Source organism: Cornus florida, unplaced genomic scaffold (assembly GCF_030987335.1).
Source record: "Cornus florida cultivar Cherokee Brave unplaced genomic scaffold, ASM3098733v1 CherokeeBrave_3.0.0_Hap2_Chr11, whole genome shotgun sequence".
Lineage (NCBI taxonomy): Eukaryota > Viridiplantae > Streptophyta > Magnoliopsida > Cornales > Cornaceae > Cornus > Cornus florida.
Window position 1 is genome coordinate 83,616,349 of NW_026775581.1, and position 20,720 is coordinate 83,637,068.

Consider the following 20,720-nt stretch of genomic DNA (forward strand, 5'->3'; position numbering starts at 1 on the left):
GTAAATGTAGAGTAACCACGGTTTAGGATAACCAGAGAAACAGGAGACTCAGAGAGTGATTTTTTTATTTAAACTACACTTTCACCCTCTTAACTTTTTTAATTCAATTCGTCACCCTATATATTGAAAAATAATACTAATAAATAAATAAAAATAAAAATTTGCCTCCCTATAAGAAAATCAACCAGTGCACCTTAAGTGTTACAAATGGGACTTATCCCATATTGGATTCACATAGGAATTGTAATGTGTAGGTATGGGTTCTGTGTTAGCTCTATCTAGTTGTTTAAGTTTTTAAGTTGAATCACGAAACATCTGACTCGTTATAATTGGTATCAATCAAATCTAATCCTTGATCCGGCGTCACGCTAAGTGCCTAGCCTGGAGGCTTTCGGATCTTCACTCCAGATAGACAGGGTGGCCCGACCGCAATGAGGGCAAGTCACATCGATCCGGATGAAAATTGTAATAGGTATATATGGATTGGATGTTAGCTCTACCCAATAACTTAAATTTTTTGGTAGAATCGCGAAATACCTTACCTACTACATTAAGGATAGGCCTATCTACGGATCGACCAAATTCATATTTGGTTTAGATAACACATGTCTAATAGTGCATAATATAACCATGTAACCAAATGAATATAGTGATATATAATTAATATATATATATATATATATATATATATATATAAATTTAATAGTATATAACTGATATGTATAACATTCATATAGTATATTATAATGTAATAAATATAGTCTTATAATTTAATCTGATTGGATAACTGTTGGATCATATTTTCTATAATTCATTTTCAATTTGTTACGGTATCCAACAGGCCTGTGGCCTAGCAGTACAAGACTCCTACTTCCCAAAGGGAGGTCAGGAGTTCAAACCTCAGTGGAGGTAGTGTGTGTGAGTCCAACTAGGAAAAAAAAATTTGGGATTTCATCCAAGGACAATCTAGAGGTTTTGATGATAACAAATCATTAATGGTGTTTAAGGACTAATGTTTACATTGAGTGTTATAAATTATTCATATTCAAATGATAACCTCAATGAAGATTATAAAGTCAATTCCAAGTATTCCATTACTCAAGATCATATCTATGAAAAGCAAATAAGACAAAAGGAATATGAAGTTGTAAGGAACCAAATGTAAAGTCCATCCAAATATAGCTTGGACTATAATAAGTAAGAAAGCAACTCAAAGAAAGAAAGATAGCAAGTCTACCTGAAAGCCTACACGATCATAGACAAAGCATGAAGAAAGAGGTACATAGGATGGTAAATGTTTAGGATTCAATGTAAAAGTATTTATGAATCCATTTGAAACTCATCTCTATAGGATCATGCATATCATATCATCATTCATATGTTCCTATATATATTAGCAATAGACTATGCACTTCATTTATATATAATTGCACATGAGTCATTGCTAAAGAGTGAGTTAGTTTAAGCTTGCATAAGCTTTGAAATAACTCATCACTTGTGCTAGAAATGCTAAGATCATGCACATTAATCATATAATTCATACTGGTCAACAATTAAGGCATGAGAAGCCTTCATTACCATGAGTTGGTAACGGACATTAGGACCCCAGAATACGCGTTATGAAAAATTGTGTTTTTGGCTAAATGTGAAAAATAGATTTTTGAAATAATGATTATTTTAAAATAAATTTTCCCAGTAATAACTCTTTATACTTTAACTAGTCTAAAATAATTTTATCAGAATTTTTAACCAAGTCTACATTGGTCTACATAAGGATTCATTTTTACCAAAACTGTTGGAAATCTAAATTTATACTAAAACTGAATTTCTACATTTTGATTTAGTTGGATTTTAATTTTCTAGTATTTTTTATTGAATCCAAATGAGGGGTACTTCCTTATTTACATTGTAAACTTAAAGTAAATGGACATATAAATACTGTAAAGACATTTACAGTGTGTCCTATACACGAACTGTCGCATTTGTTAATTTAGAACAAAATTTCCTGATGCAGAGTTTCATTTCGGTAGGCAAATCATTTCGGGCGACCGAAATAAAGGAGCAAATGAATCGGACGAATCGATTATAACAAAGAGTTTTGGATCAAAGGACGAAGGTATTTCGGACGACCGAAATAAAAGGGTAAATCATTTCGGTCTACCGAAATAAAGAGTGATAGCCAACCTTAAACTATTTCGGTCGACCGAACCTGCGCAGATTCAAATCTGAACGGCTATTTTGCCTTGAACCGCATGCACAACAGCTCTATTTTATAATTAGCTGCAGAAACTCTATAAATAGAGTAAGGTGACTTCGAGATTTAATGTTGCTACAATTGAGAGACATCTTCTAGCATCATAAGAGTTTTTGTTCTTCATTCATATCATACTCTCTCATCCCATATCATTCATAGAGTATTGAGCTTCAATTTATTCATCTATACGCTAGTTGTGAGCTAAAATTTGCATATCAATCTTTGAGAGATATATTTGTATGCAACAAAACTGATCTTCAATTTGTAAGAGCTGGTGTGGCCCAAGGAAAAAGAAGCAAGCTAGCTTTATATTTGTAAGGGTTGGTGTAACTCAAAGGAAGACTAAGAAAGGTTATTTCTTAGCAAGGAGTTACTTCTAATTAATGTTTGTTCTCCACCCATAAGGAGGTGCCTTAGTGGATTGGGAAGTCTCAAGAGGAGTCTTGAGCCGAGGAATAGGAGTTTCCGAACCTCGCTAAAATCATCGTGTGAATGTTTGCAATCTCTCTTCCCTTATCTCCTTTACATTTATGCTACTAATTGTTTATGTCAATATCTTGATCATTGCATAATTGTTAGAATGTGTTAAGTACAATTTGCAAATCCGAAAATTGACCATTGTTTGCCATAGACTCTATTCACACCCCCATAGACTTTATTCACCCCCCCTCTAGAGTCAATACTTGGGCAACACACAATATTTTCCAAGTGCACCAAATGATGGCCCTATCATGCTCTTACATTGCATGGTTAAATTGCCAAAAACACCAGCATCATTGAATTTAGGTATTTAATGCGAAAGGCAAACCAATGGTTGGATTGTTTACCATTGTCATTGAGAGCCGACTTTGAATTTTCACAATTCTAACTTTTAATATAACATTTTTATTCTAAAAAAATAAAAATAAGTATGTAACACCATACACACCCACCTCACTCCTCAACATATATATTGTATCTTTGTTTTGTCCCAAAAATCAAAATTTAATTATTTATACGGAGCGACCCGGAACGGAGCCAATGCATGTGGGGGCACATGCCCCCGATCCCGCCCTTCCCTTACATGTGTGTGTGTGTGTGTGTATTGTTTTTTTTAATCATATGTATGAGAAATTTTATATTGTGCCTCCTAAAATTTTTATTTACTAAAATTATATCTTATTTCTTTTTTTCCCCTACTTTTAATATTCAAATTACTATAATTTCCTTTTTTTAGAAAATTTATATTCATATTTCCCCTTTCGTCAATTAAATCCTTTTTTTATTTCTCTTCAAAGTTCTCTTAGAGTGTTTTTTTCCTCTTCTTCAATTTCTTCTTTTTGTAGTTATATATGATGCATGTAACTTTTTTTTTGTTTTTTCCTCTCCTTAATTACATTTATTGTTGTAATTTTATGAACTAAATGTGTTTAATTTCATGCATCGATTTCAAAATAAAACTATATTTATCATGTTATTTGATTTTTTTTTTAATCTACGCCCCTTAAATTAAATCATAGCACCGCCCCCTATCACGGACCTATGTATTGGTCAGTGAGGGTGGCTACCCTGACATTCTCTTTAATTATATTATGTGCATAAAATTTCATTAAAATTGTAACAATGTCAATATGTCATACTGAAATTTTGGTAAAACAATATATACGATGGTTGCTCCCACTAAATTTTTATTTATTTATATAACATATCTAAATTTCTTTAATATGTTATCTTGATAATAATTAAAATATAAGTAATTACCTAAAATAATAATAAAAATGGAAGTATGAGCTATTTTTTATATTAAAATATCAATTAATGTTAAAGTTATTCTTGTTTATTACGGTATTTGAATTTTTTATTTCATTTTATTGTGTTTAAAGACGTCTCCTCTAAAAAAAAGAAAGAAATTATGGGTACATTGCTAATTTATATAGTGTTGCGTTAGGTGTGCAGGAATGAAATGGAATGCAAGTGGGAATGAAATGGAATGGATTCTCGTTCTATTGTTTGGTTGTAAATATGAAATGTGTAGGAATGGAATGAAAATAACCATTTTTGTGTTTGGTTGGACTAATTTAAAATTTAGAATGGAATAAATTTCAAATTGAATTCTCCAAAATATCTGTAATACCCCTAATTTTCAAAATGATATAATTGAAATTTAATTTTTATTTCTTGTGCATTTTTAATTGATTATGTGGCTATGAGTGTATTTGATTAATTGGTTATTTGAAATACGTGATTTACTTGTGTGTTTTAGTTGATTGATAGTGTGAGAATTGCTTGTTTAATTATGTGAAATTTCTTGTAACTTATTTGTTAGTTGTAAATGATTAATTGTTTAATTTTAATTTTAAGTTTAATTTAAAAAGGAGTTGAATTTGGATAGTAGTAGTGGACCAAATAAATGGGTCTCGTGGATTACTTGGATGGACCTACATGGGTAGGGGTTATGACCATGGGTATTGGAGGTTATGATTATTATGATTTTAATTAATAATGATAAGTAGGATTCAGTTATATATATATTTTTATAAATATATATAATTATATTTTATTTATTAATGGTTATATTTATATGTAAATACGTAATATTACAGGATAGTATTAGTGTTACTATATAGTAGTATTATTTATTTTATTTTATTTCTGTTATTTATTTTCCTTTTTATTTTTATATTACGTGGTTTTTATTCTTAAGTTAGCAGACTTAGGGTTAAACTATGATTAGGGTTTTATATTGTATGTATATATATACAATAGTATAGGTCTGTGGAGGCTGAAATATTGTTATACATGATATAGTATACTTATAAAAGAAAAGAGAATAGAGAGATAAAAAGAGAGAAAGCTAGGGTTTTGGCCAAGGATTATAGGCCGGACCAAGGAGGAAGGTTGATGGTTGTTCAAGGGTTAGAACCAGAGCAGAGAGTCCTTAACGGCAGTCACGATCGCCGAAAAAACTAGGAAGAAGAAGTTAAGGTTTCAATTCGAAACCTAGAGGCAAGTTATATTTCTTGCTCATTCCCTTTGACTTGTGTTCTATGCATGCCTAGATAATCTCCAGGGTTTAATCAGATTTTAAAACTGATCTTGTATGCATATTAATTTAGAATTTTAACTAGATTATGTGTTGTTAATTGGAAATTTTGATGTATCGTATCAATTGTTTCATATTAGGGATTCTAAATTGTTGTTAATGATGCATACTGTGTTTTGTGATTTTTTTGGATTAATTGGGACATAGATTGAAGTCGATGAACCTTAATAAAATAGTACAGAGGGTTCTGCACATCGCCGGAGGCGAAGAAGATAACAAAATTTGGTAAACGGCTCTAAAGGGAGAGAGAGCTGGCTCCCAACACTGCAGAGCCGCCTCCTACTTGTGAGGAGCCGGCTCCCAAAAGGGCAAAGCCTGCTCCCATATTTTGAGAGCATGCTCTCACGCTGGGAATTTTACGGGATGACTATTTTTGACACTGTTGTTGGATTTTGTGGTTTCATGGTGGTTTTGGAAGATCGTGTGGGTTTAAATAATTATAATGGACTTGTTAAAACCCCTAGAAACATAATTTATATTCTTGTGTTAATATATTGACACAATATGGAATTTTCAATTAAATTAGCATATTGTGAATTGGATGATTTATTTTGCTTAATCTTACTTTAGCAATGTAAATGGATATTGGATTACAGTAATTCTATGTTAGAAGTATAATGTAATCACGTGTTATCTCTGATTTTATTATGCTAAATGATTTAATCAGTATGAAATTATAATAGAATTTGTATACTGGTAATGGAAGATGTAATTGCTTAAATTTACCTTAGCAGTTAGTATGGATATTAGATGGTTCTAATCATGGACTGACAGTATAAAATAATCATGTTAATGTCTGATTTTTACTATGCTTATTTTTGGATATTTGATGTCTTTACATTATTGCATCAACTATGGATTTATTTGATGTATTACTTTAGATGTTGCATCATTTATGGATTTTGTGGATTATATATACCGGTATGGGATAGTGGCATACTATGGATGAATTAGATCAAAATGTTAATTCCTACTTATTCATACATAACGGAATGAATTAACTAATAAGTTAAATCATACATATATTCATGTTAGGTCAATTAAAACAGTTGAATGACAAATTGGATGTTTGTTTTTATATTATGTATTATGATGGATTATATATATATATATATATATATATATATATATATATATATATATATATATAATTATGTTACCACGATATGAGCTTGAGTCTTAGGATCGATAGTTAGGGAGCGTATATGCATTGGGATGCATAGTTGGCTATGATGGTTTGATGTGTATCCTGCTAGGTCTAGATACTCATGCCCACTTCAGGTGGTTTTTGCATATTGTCTACTAGTCAGGTTGAGACTGTCTTGCAGTACAGTGAGAGTCCTATAGTGTGTATTTATACATATATGGACTATTTATTTATTGTTGAGATGTTTAGGATGTATCTGCGTATCGAGTCTCTGTTTGGATTGTAGTAGAATAGAACTTATTCGTGGGCCTGACCCACTATTATATTTCAGGTATCGGACGGTTCCAGTCTTAGAGCTAGTTCATGCTGAGCAGAGACGTTCACTCACTCTTCCGACTACGTAGGACTATTATTTATGTTTTAGTTTTGATTTTCCTTTTTATATCGGTTTGTTCAGTTGGGATTTCTAGGGGTCCACATAGTATAGATTCCCGAGTTGTATTATTATTTGGAGGATTACTTGTATCAGAAGAGGTTGTTTATTAATGAAAGTTTTTTGGATCAATTATTGGATTATCATTTTAGTTTCTTTTTAACATTTTATTTATTCTTACTTATTATATTTGTGTTCTGTGTTCAATTATTACCCATTGTTTTTTATATCCTCGAGTATTTGGGCGTGGGCCTGGCCAACCCGCATTTAGAAATCCAGGGGTATCACAATATCCCTCTTAGTAACAAATAAATTAAATTAACAAAATGACATTTTCTAATAATTTTTTAAAAATAAACGGTGGCAATGGTGGTAGTGGTGACGATGGTGGTGGTGGTGTTGGAAGGCAGTAATGGTGGCAATGATGGAAGGCGTCGACGGCGATGTTGGTGGAAGGCGATGGCAATAGTGCAGTGGTGGTGGTGGAAGGAGATAATGGTGTAGATAGTGGTGGTGGAAGCCAATGGAGGTGACTGTGGTGTTAGTGGAAAACAGTGGCGGTGGCGTTGGTGGAAAGCGTTGGTGGAAAGCGGTGGTGGAAGTCAGTGGCAGTGGTAGTGGTGGAAGACGGTGGTGATGGAAGGTGGTGGTAGTGGTAGCTGCGGCGGTGGTGGTGTAAGGCGGTGGTGGAATTGGAAGGAAGTGGCGACTGAAAGCGGTGGCGGTGGCGGAAAGTGGTAGTAGTGGTGAAGGTGGCGGTGGTGGTGGAAGGCGATAGCTATGGTAAAAGGCGGCGGTGGTGGTGGCGGCAGTGGCGAAAGGCGATAGCGATGGTGGTGGTGGAAGGCAGTGGTGGTAGCGATGGTGAAAAGTGGTGGCCGTTGCGGTAAATGAATGCGGTGTCAGTGGTGAAAAGTGGTGGACGATAGTGAAAGTCGGTGGTGGTGGTGGTGGAAGGCTATGATATCTCTCTATTTTAGAGCCACAAGTGATCAAGTCCGAGCACAGATCCGAGGGATACCAAACAATTAATATGTAAATAAGTACAGAATACAAAAATGAAATAAGAATAAAATAATAAAGCTAAAAGAATTCTAAATTAAAAATCCTCAAAATTATATTATTGAAATCCAATAATTAAAAACCTTCATTAATTAAACAACTCGGGAATCCATCTTGTGGACCCCTATTAAAATCCCAAACTGAAAAAGAAACAACTGAAACAAAATCCAAAGCTAAACATGGAAAGCAGTTCTGCGTAGTCGAATGAATGAGTGACTATATCTGCTCAGCACGATCAAGCTCTAAGCCTGGAACTGACGGACACCTGGAAAAATATAAGAGTAGGTCAGATCCACGTACAAATTCTATTCTACTACAATCTATACAGAAACTCGATTCACAGATACATCCTAGATAGCTCAACAATAACTAAGTAGTCTATATAGATATAGATACACACTATAGGACGCTCACTAGCCCACAGTTCTGTCTCAACCTGAGTAGAAGGTAACATGCAAATCGCACGCAACGTGGTCATGTATACCTAGACCTACCAGGGAACAACAACTTAGGTGATATACGCACCCTAACCATGAGCCTGAGACTCAAGCTCATATCACGGTACCATAATCATATATATAAATCCTTCCTAATACAGAATATAAAACAAACATCCGATATGTTGTTCAACTGTTTTAGTTGACAAGACATGAATCCATGTAGAATTTAACTGCTTTAGTTAATCCATTTCATATGTATAGATAGGTAGGAATTAATATTTTGATCTAATCCATCCCTAATATGCCACTGTCCCATACCGGTGCATATAATCCATAAATGATGCACACTCATTCGAACATCAAATACATCCAGAGACAAATATAATAGAAGTCAGATACAAGATCCTCTTATGCATCCAATATATGATTATAGTCATATAACCTCCGTTTAAACTGCTAGAGTAATGATAAACAATTTAGACTATCTATATCCATATAATTGACAGAACATAAATTATAATCGTTCATCAATTAAAATCTATGGCATGTTATGATGATAATTAGAAATATAAACTGAGCACATTATACCAAAATCCCAAAAATACGTTCATACTAGTCCATTTAATTTGCTAAAATAAAATTAGCAATTAAATCTTCCACAATCCTTAACAGCATGCAAATTAATATATGAATTTCATGATATCCATTTAATCCTCAATTATGAATCAAGAGCATGATATAATGATATTCAGAAGTATAAACTAAGCACATAACATTCAAATTCCAAAAATACATTCCTATTTGTCTGTTTAATTTGCTAAAACAATCACTAGCAATAAAACTTCCTTATTCCGTGACAACATGCAAATTAGTATTTAAATTTCATGAAGTCCATTACCACAGTATAAACCAACATTCCTGGGTCTTAAGTATGTTCTATACATTATTTAAAAACCCCCAAACAAGTTTCAGAATTATATTTTAGCCGTCTGTCATCAGAAAATGCACCCATATGGGTGTTACAGCAAGGGAGCCGGTTCCCTCTTCATGGGAGCCGGCTCTCCCTTATGGAGAGCCGGCTCTCTTACCCAGGGAGTTGGCTATCTCCCTGAGAGCCGTGCTACTCTTCCTCTGTTCTTCTTCTTCGCTTCCGGCGAAGGTCAGGTCCTCTGTCCCAATTTTTTAAAGTTTTTAGGATCCAATTTAAGTCCTAAAAGTCCTAGAAACTCCTCAAATTACAAAACGAATTGCTTGACAAAAATTTAAAACATAATCGAAATAGTTTATGCAAGAAAAATAATTTTAGTTAATTAAACATAAAATAGTTTACAGTCTGATGTAACATGCATCAAACATCCGTTTTAAAGTTGGAATTAATTCTTGGAGATTATATAATATGCATAGAACACAGGTTTACGGGAAGGAGTTAGAATAAAACTTGCCTTTGGTTTCAGTTTTGAAACCTTAAACCACTGTCTCTGAGTTCCGACAAATCCCAAGACTGTTCTCCTCCTCTGTTGCTTCTTGGTTAACCCATGAGCAACACCCTTTCTTTCCTCCTTGAGCCTCTCTATGTTTCTCTCAAGTTCTCTCTCTTTTCTTCTCAAACCCCTCTTTGTTTCTTTCTGCCTTACAGTACGTGAATAGGGTTCTAAAACCCTTGGCAGACACTTAACTTATATATATACAGGCTTCTATAAAACCTACTTCTAATTCTAACCTAATTATAAGTCGGCTAATATAACCTCATAAAAGAAAAACCCTAAACCTAAACTATATACGACACATATAAATTATAAACCAATTAAGTTCACCTAAGCATACACAGAATTAAAACAAATAAATCATATAAGCTATTAAATAAAACAAGTCAATTAAATCAACAATTAACCAAATAATTAAATTAAATAAATAATTAAACAATGAATTTAGATAAATACACAATTACAATTAAACAATTAATTTAAATAAATACACAATTAACCAATTAAACAAATAAACAAATAAGCAAATAATTTAATGAAAATGCAATAAAATCTTTAATCAAAATACCGAGACTATTCTTTTAAAATTAGGGGTATTACAAAGGTGGTGGTAGTGGTGAAAGGCGAAGGTGGTCGTGGTGAAAGGTAGTGATGGCTTTTTGATTTGGAATATGAGGATTTTTTTGGAAGTTGATTTTTTTAAAAAAATTTAATAAGGAATGGAATGTCCATTCCATAGTTTTAGTTGTGAAATGGATTTTCATTTCCAGAAATATATTTTCATTCAAATGAAATGGTCATTGCCATTTTAAATTATATACCAAACAAACGCAACATAATATTATTTGGCATCGTGAGCTTGTGATTTGCTGAAGTTGGATCGGTGCTAGTTTGAGTTAAATACGAGTAAAGTTTGTGTTAAACTCTAAATAATAATAATAATAATCTAATTTAAAAGGGTAAAAAAAATTATAATTAGTATACCCTCACTTTGAGACTAGCTGTTGACAAAGGGCAATCTCAGCATAGATTTAAAAGATTTATATCTAAATACAGTCTAAACAAACATTCCATTTTGTCTCAAGCCCTTTAAACACATGAACAGATCCAATCCGGTAAAGATTGACAACAACCATTAAAAAAACAAAAGTGGGTATCATAAAATATATTAATAAGGAAAAATATGAAATGTGGTGACTAACACGTGCACTTCACATGTCATCCCGTGTCACTTTAATAAATTAAAGTTAATGGTTTATATCATATTACTTAAAACATTCAAATAAGATATATATATATATATATATATATATATATATATATATTCCAAAAAATGAGTGTCATTGCTAATGTGTAGGAGGAGGCTGTCAGATTGTCTAATTTATCCTAGTAAATTATTATTTTACTTTAGCCCGCGAGTAATTTAAAAATGCTTTCGGGTATTAGGAAGAATTGAAAGGAAACAAAATAGAAAAAGAGCAAAGAAATCACACATTATTAAAAAAATAAAAAAAAGAGAAAAATGAAAGGACATAAAAAAAAATAATAAAAAGTTTTAAAATATATATTAAAATGAAAGGACATAAAATATATTTGACGGGAGTAAAATATATATAACAATTAGACTACTCCATATCATATATCCTTTGTGATGTAAAAATTTCTCCCATGAGATATACTCCATAGTTGCTATTCTTAAAACACAAGCTAGCTTAACATTGGCATTGTCTCAATTAGAAAAAGCATAAACCTGTAGCAATGGAAGATTGTGAGAGTGTTATTAACTTATTAGTAATATTAATATATATATATATATATATATATAAGGAGAATTTATGAGATTGTAGACCTACATCATGGTCCCTTACACGTAATCACATCCAATTCTGAATGACAGCTTGACTTTACACATCAGTGGGTACAAAACCTTATTGGCCAGTGCCACCTCATTATGAATCAGTGTTCATCATTATTGCTGATATAAAAATCACAGCAATCGGCAATCATGGATCATAAAACCCTATTTTTTTCACAAGAAATGTTATCAGATTTTTTTTTTTTTGGTTACCATACACGGCCCAAGATAAGATCTAATGTTCCGTATAGGATTAGAGCGAGCGCGTTGACACGCAACGATGGAGACCGTGTAGAGAGAACATTTTAGAGAGACAGAAAGCTTTACATCCAGAAGGAGAAGACAGAAAATACGTGATGAGCTGTTGCATAGAACAATGGATTATTCGGTAAATAAAAATCTCTCTCTAACATCCCTTTCACATGATAGTTTCTTCTGCTTATACACAAACATGTGTATACTGTATGTATGTTTATTGTATGATTGATTTTTGGTAATTACAGAGATCGAGCTCTCTAACAATAGGGGAACGAATATGTGCTGCATTCATACCATTTGTCGCCATAATCGAGGCTCTGACACTCGTCGTATCTGGCTGTTTCCAATACAGCCAACGCCCCAGGAAATGGCGATACGGTTTTTGTGATTTCTCTCGACTCGCTGATGAATCTCGATGTGATTTTATATAACTTTTGTTTCACTGCAATTTGTTGTTTCGATTTTGAATTGAAAGCTAAATCATTGTTTTATTAATATTGTTCCAGTCACTGTTAATGAAGTGGAGGCACTCTATGAGCTGTTTAAAAAGTTAAGCTGTTCAATTATTGACGATGGCCTAATACACAAGGTATATTGAATTTTTAATACAATCAAAATTTTTATTTTTTATTTTTAATTTTTAATTTTTGGTGTCAGTTTTTGTGAAAGGATTTTATAACAATATGTTTAATTGCAAGTTAGTAGTTTGAAATTCATGTTGTATTCAGTGTCTCAGACAATAAATAGGTGTAGTATTAATTAAAACTGCAAGCCATTTCAGCTAGGTTTCTTAATATATTGTAAGCGTCTCAATTGGGTTTTACATGGTTTCAGAATTGAGATTATTGCATTTTGGAAGTGTCAAATTATTGTGCGCGCTTTCCTTGACACTTTGATTCAAAAAATTAGGATTTCAGTTGACACTCAAATAAACAAATTGGATCTTTCTTTATTCACATAGGCGGCATATCCCCATCCCTATATGTCCGAAGGAAATTTGGGAAATGTTTGCTCATCTAGATATTTGTGAAAATTAGTACATCGATTACCAAGGGCATTAGCATAATATTTATTTATTTTTATTTAAAATAGAGTGCCCACTCCCATGTTACTTGCTCTCTTGGTTTAAAAGGGTTTGCTCATTTTCATAAAGGCATGATGTGCTATTTGAAGGAAAATGTGTTGTGAAATCACTTTCAAGTGAAGGTGTTAGAGATTTCGTCTCTCTTGTTCTCTCCATTGTCATTCCAACTCAAGTTTCTTTTGGTTTGGTAGTTGGATTTGGAGTGTCGGGTTAAAAGGTATGCGATAGTGAGTTCCCTATCCATCTCCTTGTAAATTCTCCAACAGGGGACTGAAATTTCTCTTGCCGCTTTCTCGTGGACTAAGAGCATGCACATCTCTTGTGCACAGCTTGTGGTTTATTATTTTTCTCCATTTCACTTGGTGTATCTCGCAGAAGAGCTTTGAGGGTTTTAGCCAGCTACTGATCAAAGAACTAATATTAGTTCAGAAATTTGATTTTGGCGACTGGATTCTCAATAACTGGTATTTGAAGCTGATAGGTTTGCTTTCAAGGTATTAGAGCATCCAAGCATTGCATGTAAAGGTGATTGTTGACTTGTTCGTTCATTCCTTGGTGTACAAACTGTTTACACAACATGTTAGGCAAATTGTTTAAAACAGGGTTTGACTGAATAGTGGTGAGCAACCAGTTTGAATTAGGAGTTTGATGGCTATATTGAATTGTTTGTTAGTTCATTTCAGAAGGCATGACTGTCATAGAAGATGCATGGAAAGAGCTTAACTTAAGATGTTGTGCTATTATATGGCATTTCATTTTGCCCATCGAAAGAAACATCGTCCAATATAATTTGTAAAGAAATTTCCATGGAGAATGGTTGAAGTTGTTGAGTTTATACAAATCAAAATCTTTGACAAATTGGATCTCCAAAAGAAGAAAATCAAATTATTTATAGATGGTTGAATTGGTGATCAAAAGTTGAATGATTTTAAAACATTATCTAAATGGAGTGCATTGTTAAGAAGATGGATGAAAAGGATAAGGTGGCCACATTTTTGTTTAGTCACGGAAAGTTTGGAGAACATGGTTACAAGTTGGAAGTTGTACTTGGATGGCATGCTTTTGGTAAAAAGGGTAAGTAGTTTACGATGTAATTGTGAACTACGAATGAATTCATCCTTAAGATTGTTTGCATGATACCAAATCTTTATAGCAAAGTGACAACCAAGGGAAAAAAGCTCTCTTTAGAAAAATGGCCCACTAACAACTTCTGCAAGATACACCAAATTCACGTGATTCATAAACAAAAACTCCCTTTCCTCTATTAAACCAAAATTAATCGAAAGAAACATCGGCCAATAGAATTTGTAAAAAAAATTCCATGGAGAATGGTTGAAGTTGTAGAGTTTATACAAATCAAAATCTTTGACAAATTGGATCTCCAAAAGAAGAAAATCAAATTATTTATATGGTTGAATTGGTGATCAAAAGTTGAATGATTTTAAAACATTAGCCAAATGAAATGCATTGTTAAGAAGATGGATGAAAAGGATAAGGTGGCCACATTTTTGTGTAGTCACGGAAAGTTTGGAGAACATGGTTACAAGTTGGAAGTTGTACTTGGATGGCACACTTTTGGTATAAATGGTAAGTAGTTTACCATGTAATTGTGAACTGCGAATGAATTCATCCTTAGATAGTTTGCATGATACCAAGTCTTTATAGCAAAGTGACAACCAAGGGAAAAAAGCTCTCTTTAGAAAAATGGCCCACTAACAAGTTCACATCAGTAATGTGGGTGACTGTTCAATGTAAGAAAGAATGTTGGAGATTAAAGCGAAGAGTTTGGTTCAAGAATCTTGGTTTAATAGAGGCAAGGGAGTTTTTATTATTTTTTTTTATTTTTTATTTTTTATGAATCATGTGGATAAGGAAAAAGGAATTGCTTAATCTACTAAGGAAAACGCTTGGTAGGCTGACACTGTCTACGAAGCAAAGTCTTTATAGCAAAGTGACAACCAAGGGAAAAAAGCTCTCTTTAGAATAATGGCCCACTAATAAGTCCACATCAGTAATGTGGGGTGACTGCTCAATGTAAGAAAGAATGTTGGAGATTAAAAGCGAAGAGTTTGGTTCAAGAATCTTGGTTTAATAGAGGCGAGGGAGTTTTTTGTTTATGAATCACGTGGATAAGGAAAAAGGAATTGCTTAATCCACTAAGGAAAATGCTTGGTAGGCTGACACTGTCTACGAAGCTTGGTGGGCCCCACAAAGCACTGTGCTTGAGTTTGCTTGACGGCGACTGGACTTATAAAACATTGTCTTTCCATAAATCTAGTAAATAAAGTTGTAGAATTGACTTTGGGCGTTGTTGAATATGAAGTATATATTGCCGGTTGATGTCCAAATCTTCATGGAAGTTGAATTTGTTAGGTCAGTAGGATTTATGTTCAAATTTTGTAGAACAAACTGGAGTTTGTAGCGTTTGTTCTAATTTATAGTTTAGACTTGAAATTTCAGAAGTTTTTTAATGTTAGTTGTTCCCTTCTACTCATGGGTGAAGAAGGAATTTCAGGCTACTTTCAAGGGTGTGACGATAGTGGATAAATTGATTCTTTTGAATGCATGTAAGCATGTGGTTAAGCTTTGAGCGCTTTTGGATAGAAAAATGGAAGTAGATCATACTAGCATATGGAAGATGCACATTAAGGGAGGATGTGGTGGCTCAAGTAGAGAAGTTTGGAAGGCATTTAACTTTTCCATGGTTCAAGTCAAGGTTAAATTGGTGGTTTCACTATATAAGTGATGATTTTCTATCAAGGGACTATTGTTAAACTTGTGATAGAAAAGTGGAATCTTCCCCCCCAATCTTAAGTTGGCAATTTTCTTGTAGATAAATGGGCATTCTTGAAAATGTAGTTTGTTGACTTGAGATACAGTAAATGGGCTCATAGACAATAGATGTAGTCTAGTGAGATGGTTTTTTTTTTTTTTTTTTTTTTTCAGGACACATGAGTAGGTCTTCTCTGGCACACTTAATAGAGAGTATATTCCTCAAAAACATAAGAGGGGTTTCTGGGTCTTTCTCCATGAGGAGTTTCATGTATTCCTTATGTCTTCCTCCCCCTTTTAAGTTACCTTTGTTTAGTTTTCACAAGTTCCTTTGGGTTCCACAGGTCAGTAGATTATTGGAACCATGAAACTAATTTAATTTAGAAATTTTATTCCAGCAACCAACCAAATGTACAATGTTGCTTTGGTTACTGATTGGTAACTTCCTTGATGATTAATGTGATCATCAGAGCCAGATTCATGAAAAGCAAGGTTAATAATGCCAAAAGATGGTTATTGGTTCAAGGACGTAAGGTGGCCCCGCTTTTTCAGAGTAAGAAGGGGTAGAGAAAATGCCTCGAGCTACTGTTCAAGACCAGGCACTATGGCGCTGAAGTAACCCATGTCACACTCCCAAGGAAAACTCTAGATATTTTATTTGTATGATGTAATTTTGCATTATATGCCAGGTTTTTGATAGGAAGTGGATCTAATTAATTGTTAATTTTTACACAGACCAATTCCATAAGGTTTTCATCAATCTTTCTGGAATCTTATCCATGTAAAGCTGAACTTTAATAATACTGTGAGCGTTCTGTAAAATTGCAAAAGCAAACTTGTCCCTGATAAGCAACTTACTCATATATACACATCACAAAACAAAGTTTTGTACTCTGGGTCTATGCTTATTTTTCTTCAATGTTAATCACTTTGTAGGAAGAGCTTCAATTGGCAATATTCAGGACTCCATATGGCGAGAATCTTTTTCTAGACCGGGTAAATGCCTTTATTTCCCTATTCTATGATTAATTATTGAAAAACATCACTTCAATTGCTTGGATCAAAATAAGAAATGGTATTATTAGCATATGAACCCCCAAGTTAGCATTTATTGGAATTTGATTGTGTGTAATGACTAAATGCCACTCAGAAGATCAAATGAAGAACTTTCTTTGACAAGAAGCTTGTTATTAAAAAAAGAACAATAAAAAGAAAAGGGAATAAGGCAGTAAAAAATGTATATCTGTGAACTCCATGTAAAAGTTTTCATAGTTTTAGATCTATTTTTTGGGTGCCTTTGGGATCCGAAGTTGAATGCGTGTATATACAATATTTGTTACTTTTTAGAATTCCAAATGAACACTAAGAAATGCCATTTCCATTTTATCATTCCTTCTTCATGGGATTTACGCTAATAACTCCGCATTACCTAAGGTGACACACTTCTCAACCATTTGCTCTTGCTTTTAGGTTTTTTATCTTTTTGATGAAAAGAAAAATGGCGTCATTGAATTTGATGAATTTGTCCATGCACTCAATGTATTCCATCCATATGCTCCAGTGGAAGACAAGATAGATTGTAAGAGACTGAATGCAATATTTTAGTTCATACAATCAATTACATCTCAATTATGAACTACAACCCATATACATTTCTTGTTGATGCCTTGCAGTTGCATTCAGGCTTTATGATCTGAGACAAACTGGGTTTATTGAGCGAGAAGAAGTAAGTGCACTATACTTTAGGTATACCTGAGAAAATGCTATAGGTATATCTAAGAAAATGCTAGAAGTAATTTCTAAGCTGTTGTTTGCCCTGTAAAATTATAGTTATTACATGCCCTCATTTCATGTATTGTTTTTTTAAGCTTTTAACTGATTCCCCTAAAAATAATTTTGTATTGAAATAGAACTAGTAATTAATTCCAACGTGGAAGTATTAAAGCTTATTAGTTATCACCACTTTCTTAGTTCTGCTTGTATATAGGCTTCTTGCCTTCTTTTGGTCGCCCCTCATGCACGCGCGGGGGGCGGGGGTGTGGGGGTGTGTGTGCTGTGATTAATTCCAATATGGAAATATCGAAGCTTCTTCTTTCTAAATGCTGCTTGTATTTTTAAGTCAAGTTGCCACGAGATAAATAGGCTGCTTGCATTTTTTTGGTCATTGGGTTGGGGGATGATGCGCTGGTTGTGCAATAACTTTACTTTTTTATTCCATGAAACATGTCATATTAACTCTTCTCTTGGGCAAATAGATAGGCTTCTTGCCTTCTTTTGGTTGCCCGGGGGGGCTGTAATTAATTCCAATTTGGATATATCAAAGCTTCTTCTTTCTAAATGCTGCTTGTATTTTTAAGTCAAGTTGCCACCAGATAAATAGGCTGCTTGCATTTTTTTGGTCATTGGGTTGGGGGATGATGCGCTGGTTGTGCAATAACTTTACTTTTTTAGTCCATGAAACATGTCATATTAACTCTTCTCTTGGGTGCTTGGACTATGAAATCGACTCCATGCAAACAAATATTATTCCCGGAGAAGATTGCCCGAACTGGTCAGGAAATGTTTTTTTTTGTTGTGGGGGGGTTCGCACTGGCACTCTTGTAAAGAAGAATGCATTTTCCTTGTCCCATACTTCAGCTTTGAATTCTGTTTGAAGTTCTCGCATATGAATGGATACGTGAATTACAGAATCGGATGTGAGCACTTCTGTTGAAGGAAGTTTGCTTGGGTTCCCATGCTTTTAGTTTTTTCTGATGGACTGAATGTTCATGTTGCTTCTTTTTTTTTTTGATTAGTTCATGTTGCTTAAATGGTGCACTGATTGTATACATTCCTCTCTTATTCCTGCATGTGCCCAGATAGCTTCCTGATCAACTGAATTTTTTCAGAAGTCTAGAAGAGAATCACTTATCCTTTTAGTCATGCTTCTCGTCTCTCTAACACTTTGGATGACCCTCAGGACCTGGGATTTATGTTTAGAGCCTAATTATATGCATAATGAGATCTCTCTTTCTGTCCAGAGCAGTTTGGAATGATTGGCCTACATGGTTGCAGAGCCCAATGAAAAAGTAGGATTCTATTAGACTTTTTGTTCCCCCATTATTTCTCCAAATATATCATTGTCACTTATTCCCTCGATAGTGCCACACTATCAGTTCCATTATATATTGGTTGTCATATTTTTGGTTAGTAAATCATGATTTAAGGATGTCCCAGAATAAGCTATTCATGTTCTATCCAACGCTATTATAACCAATGGAAGCTAAGAGAACATATTGTAACAAATGCTTGCAGGTTAAGCAAATGGTAACTGCAATTCTGACGGAATCTGATATGAATCTGTCAGAAGAACTTCTTGAGGATATCATTGACAAGGTATTAGTTAGTCCAAGCTAGGATTTTTCCTTTTCCTTTTTTATTTTTATTTTTTATTTATAATTATTGCTCATCTTTTCGAACATATTACAACCAAACTGTATTCATTTTCCGCAGACGTTTGCTGATGCTGATGCTGACAGGGATGGTAAAATCGGTAAAGAAGAATGGAAGGATTTTGTTATCAGACACCCCACCATCCTGAAGAACATGACTCTTCCTTATTTGAAGTATGCTACTTGCTCCTATGGCTTTGTATTGCCCCTTTTCCCCCTTCCTTTTAGTTTTCCACAGATCTATAATAAAATTATCGTGTATGACTCACCATATTTCCCACACTCTATCTATTATTTTATTTAGCAACCACAGTGCTCTTTCTCTCTCTCTCTCTCAAAAGGGAAAAAGAAAAGGAAATAAAAAAACGTCAGCCATGTTTTATGTTCTTTTTCTTTTCTCCCTCACTTTTCATCACAATGAGAGTGGATTTGATTGGCTACTGGTAGTTTAGAAGTTAAAGCAATTATGAAACTTCTAATCATTGGGTCTGATCCCTTCAACCGAACCAACGATTTCTTCGAGAGTGCTTTCTAACTGTTCACTTGATGTTGAAACTTGACAAACTTGACAAACAGTCCAACTTTATTTGTAACATTCTCATCTCTCAGGGACATCACAACTGCATTTCCAAGTTTTGTTTTCAACACCGAGGTTGAGGACTGAGACTCAAAAGCGTTCTTTTTCCACGAAGGGGATCCGTGGCAAAGCAGCAGCTCAGCAGCCTCGGATAGAGCTGCTTAGTGCCGTCAACTTTAGCGGATTTGAATTCCGAAATGATTATGATCCATGTCAGTGAATTCCTGCATAGACATGGAGGTGCTGCCTATTCATGCAAGTGAGAACAACAGTCTCAATTGATTCATTCCTTACCAAAAATAGACAAAGTCATTGATTTTTTATAATCCAATTTGAAAGCTTTGCATTATACAATGTTATTAGATTACTGAGTTTGTGAAAGGTTTAGTATTGTTGCTTCCTTATTTTTACATTTGGGCTAACCTTGTGTGTATATAATTTTTTGCCCCGTTTCCGGTAAATCCATATATCTGTGGATGCTGATTGTTGAAAATTGGGAAGTCGCCCTACATTGCCACCTTGAGTTGAACTTCTGCTTTCATTTTCCTCTTCCCTTGTGTTTTTTTTCATGGACTTCATGGCTGCAAACAAACAGAGTTATTCGCAAACAGTTTGGGTTCGACTTGATTAAAGCTTGGCGTGAGCTCGTTTAATAAACAAGTCATGTTCAACTAAGAAGCATCTCTTTTTAACTATAGAAATGGAATTTTCTTTTATTACAAATTAACTAAGATATTGAGAAATGTTTCACATGTAGAATTATAATTATTGATATTCGATTTGCATTTCTTATCAAACAAATGGGAAAATTTTCATTACATTTTCAGTCACTATCTGTAAC

At 33.8% G+C, this 20,720-nt stretch overlaps 1 protein-coding gene across 8 annotated transcripts; it reads left to right on the forward strand.

Moving 5' to 3' along the window:
- Positions 1-11,868: 11,868 nt before the first annotated feature.
- On the forward strand, positions 11,869-20,428 carry LOC132286471 (calcineurin B-like protein 10). Of its 8 annotated transcripts, none has more exons than XR_009472789.1 (9): positions 11,870-12,145; positions 12,261-12,432; positions 12,522-12,604; positions 16,808-16,867; positions 17,342-17,450; positions 17,545-17,597; positions 18,897-18,939; positions 19,166-19,246; positions 19,364-19,382. XR_009472789.1 is itself a non-coding variant. In XM_059788814.1 (9 exons), exons 1-9 carry the CDS (start codon positions 12,134-12,136, stop codon positions 19,964-19,966), a joined length of 705 nt encoding a protein of 234 aa, XP_059644797.1. In that variant the 5' UTR covers positions 11,877-12,133; the 3' UTR covers positions 19,967-20,428. The 8 variants fall into 8 exon arrangements, 7 of the variants coding, with proteins under 7 accessions (XP_059644801.1, XP_059644802.1, XP_059644803.1 ...); XM_059788814.1 differs by lacking the exon at positions 18,897-18,939 and adding an exon at positions 19,912-20,428 and having other exon boundaries at positions 11,877-12,145; positions 12,261-12,399; positions 19,364-19,476; XM_059788816.1 differs by lacking the exon at positions 18,897-18,939 and adding an exon at positions 19,912-20,428 and having other exon boundaries at positions 11,878-12,145; positions 12,261-12,393; positions 19,364-19,476.
- Positions 20,429-20,720: the final 292 nt, after the last annotated feature.

What these genes read in the sequence shown, in the direction of transcription:
- LOC132286471 (XM_059788813.1), top strand. An exon ending in ACTCGCTGATGAATCTCGAT is followed by an intron (nt 12,433 to 12,521) that starts GTGATTTTATAT and finishes ATATTGTTCCAG; the next exon opens with TCACTGTTAATGAAGTGGAG. An exon ending in AGTGGAAGACAAGATAGATT is followed by an intron (nt 17,451 to 17,544) that starts GTAAGAGACTGA and finishes GATGCCTTGCAG; the next exon opens with TTGCATTCAGGCTTTATGAT.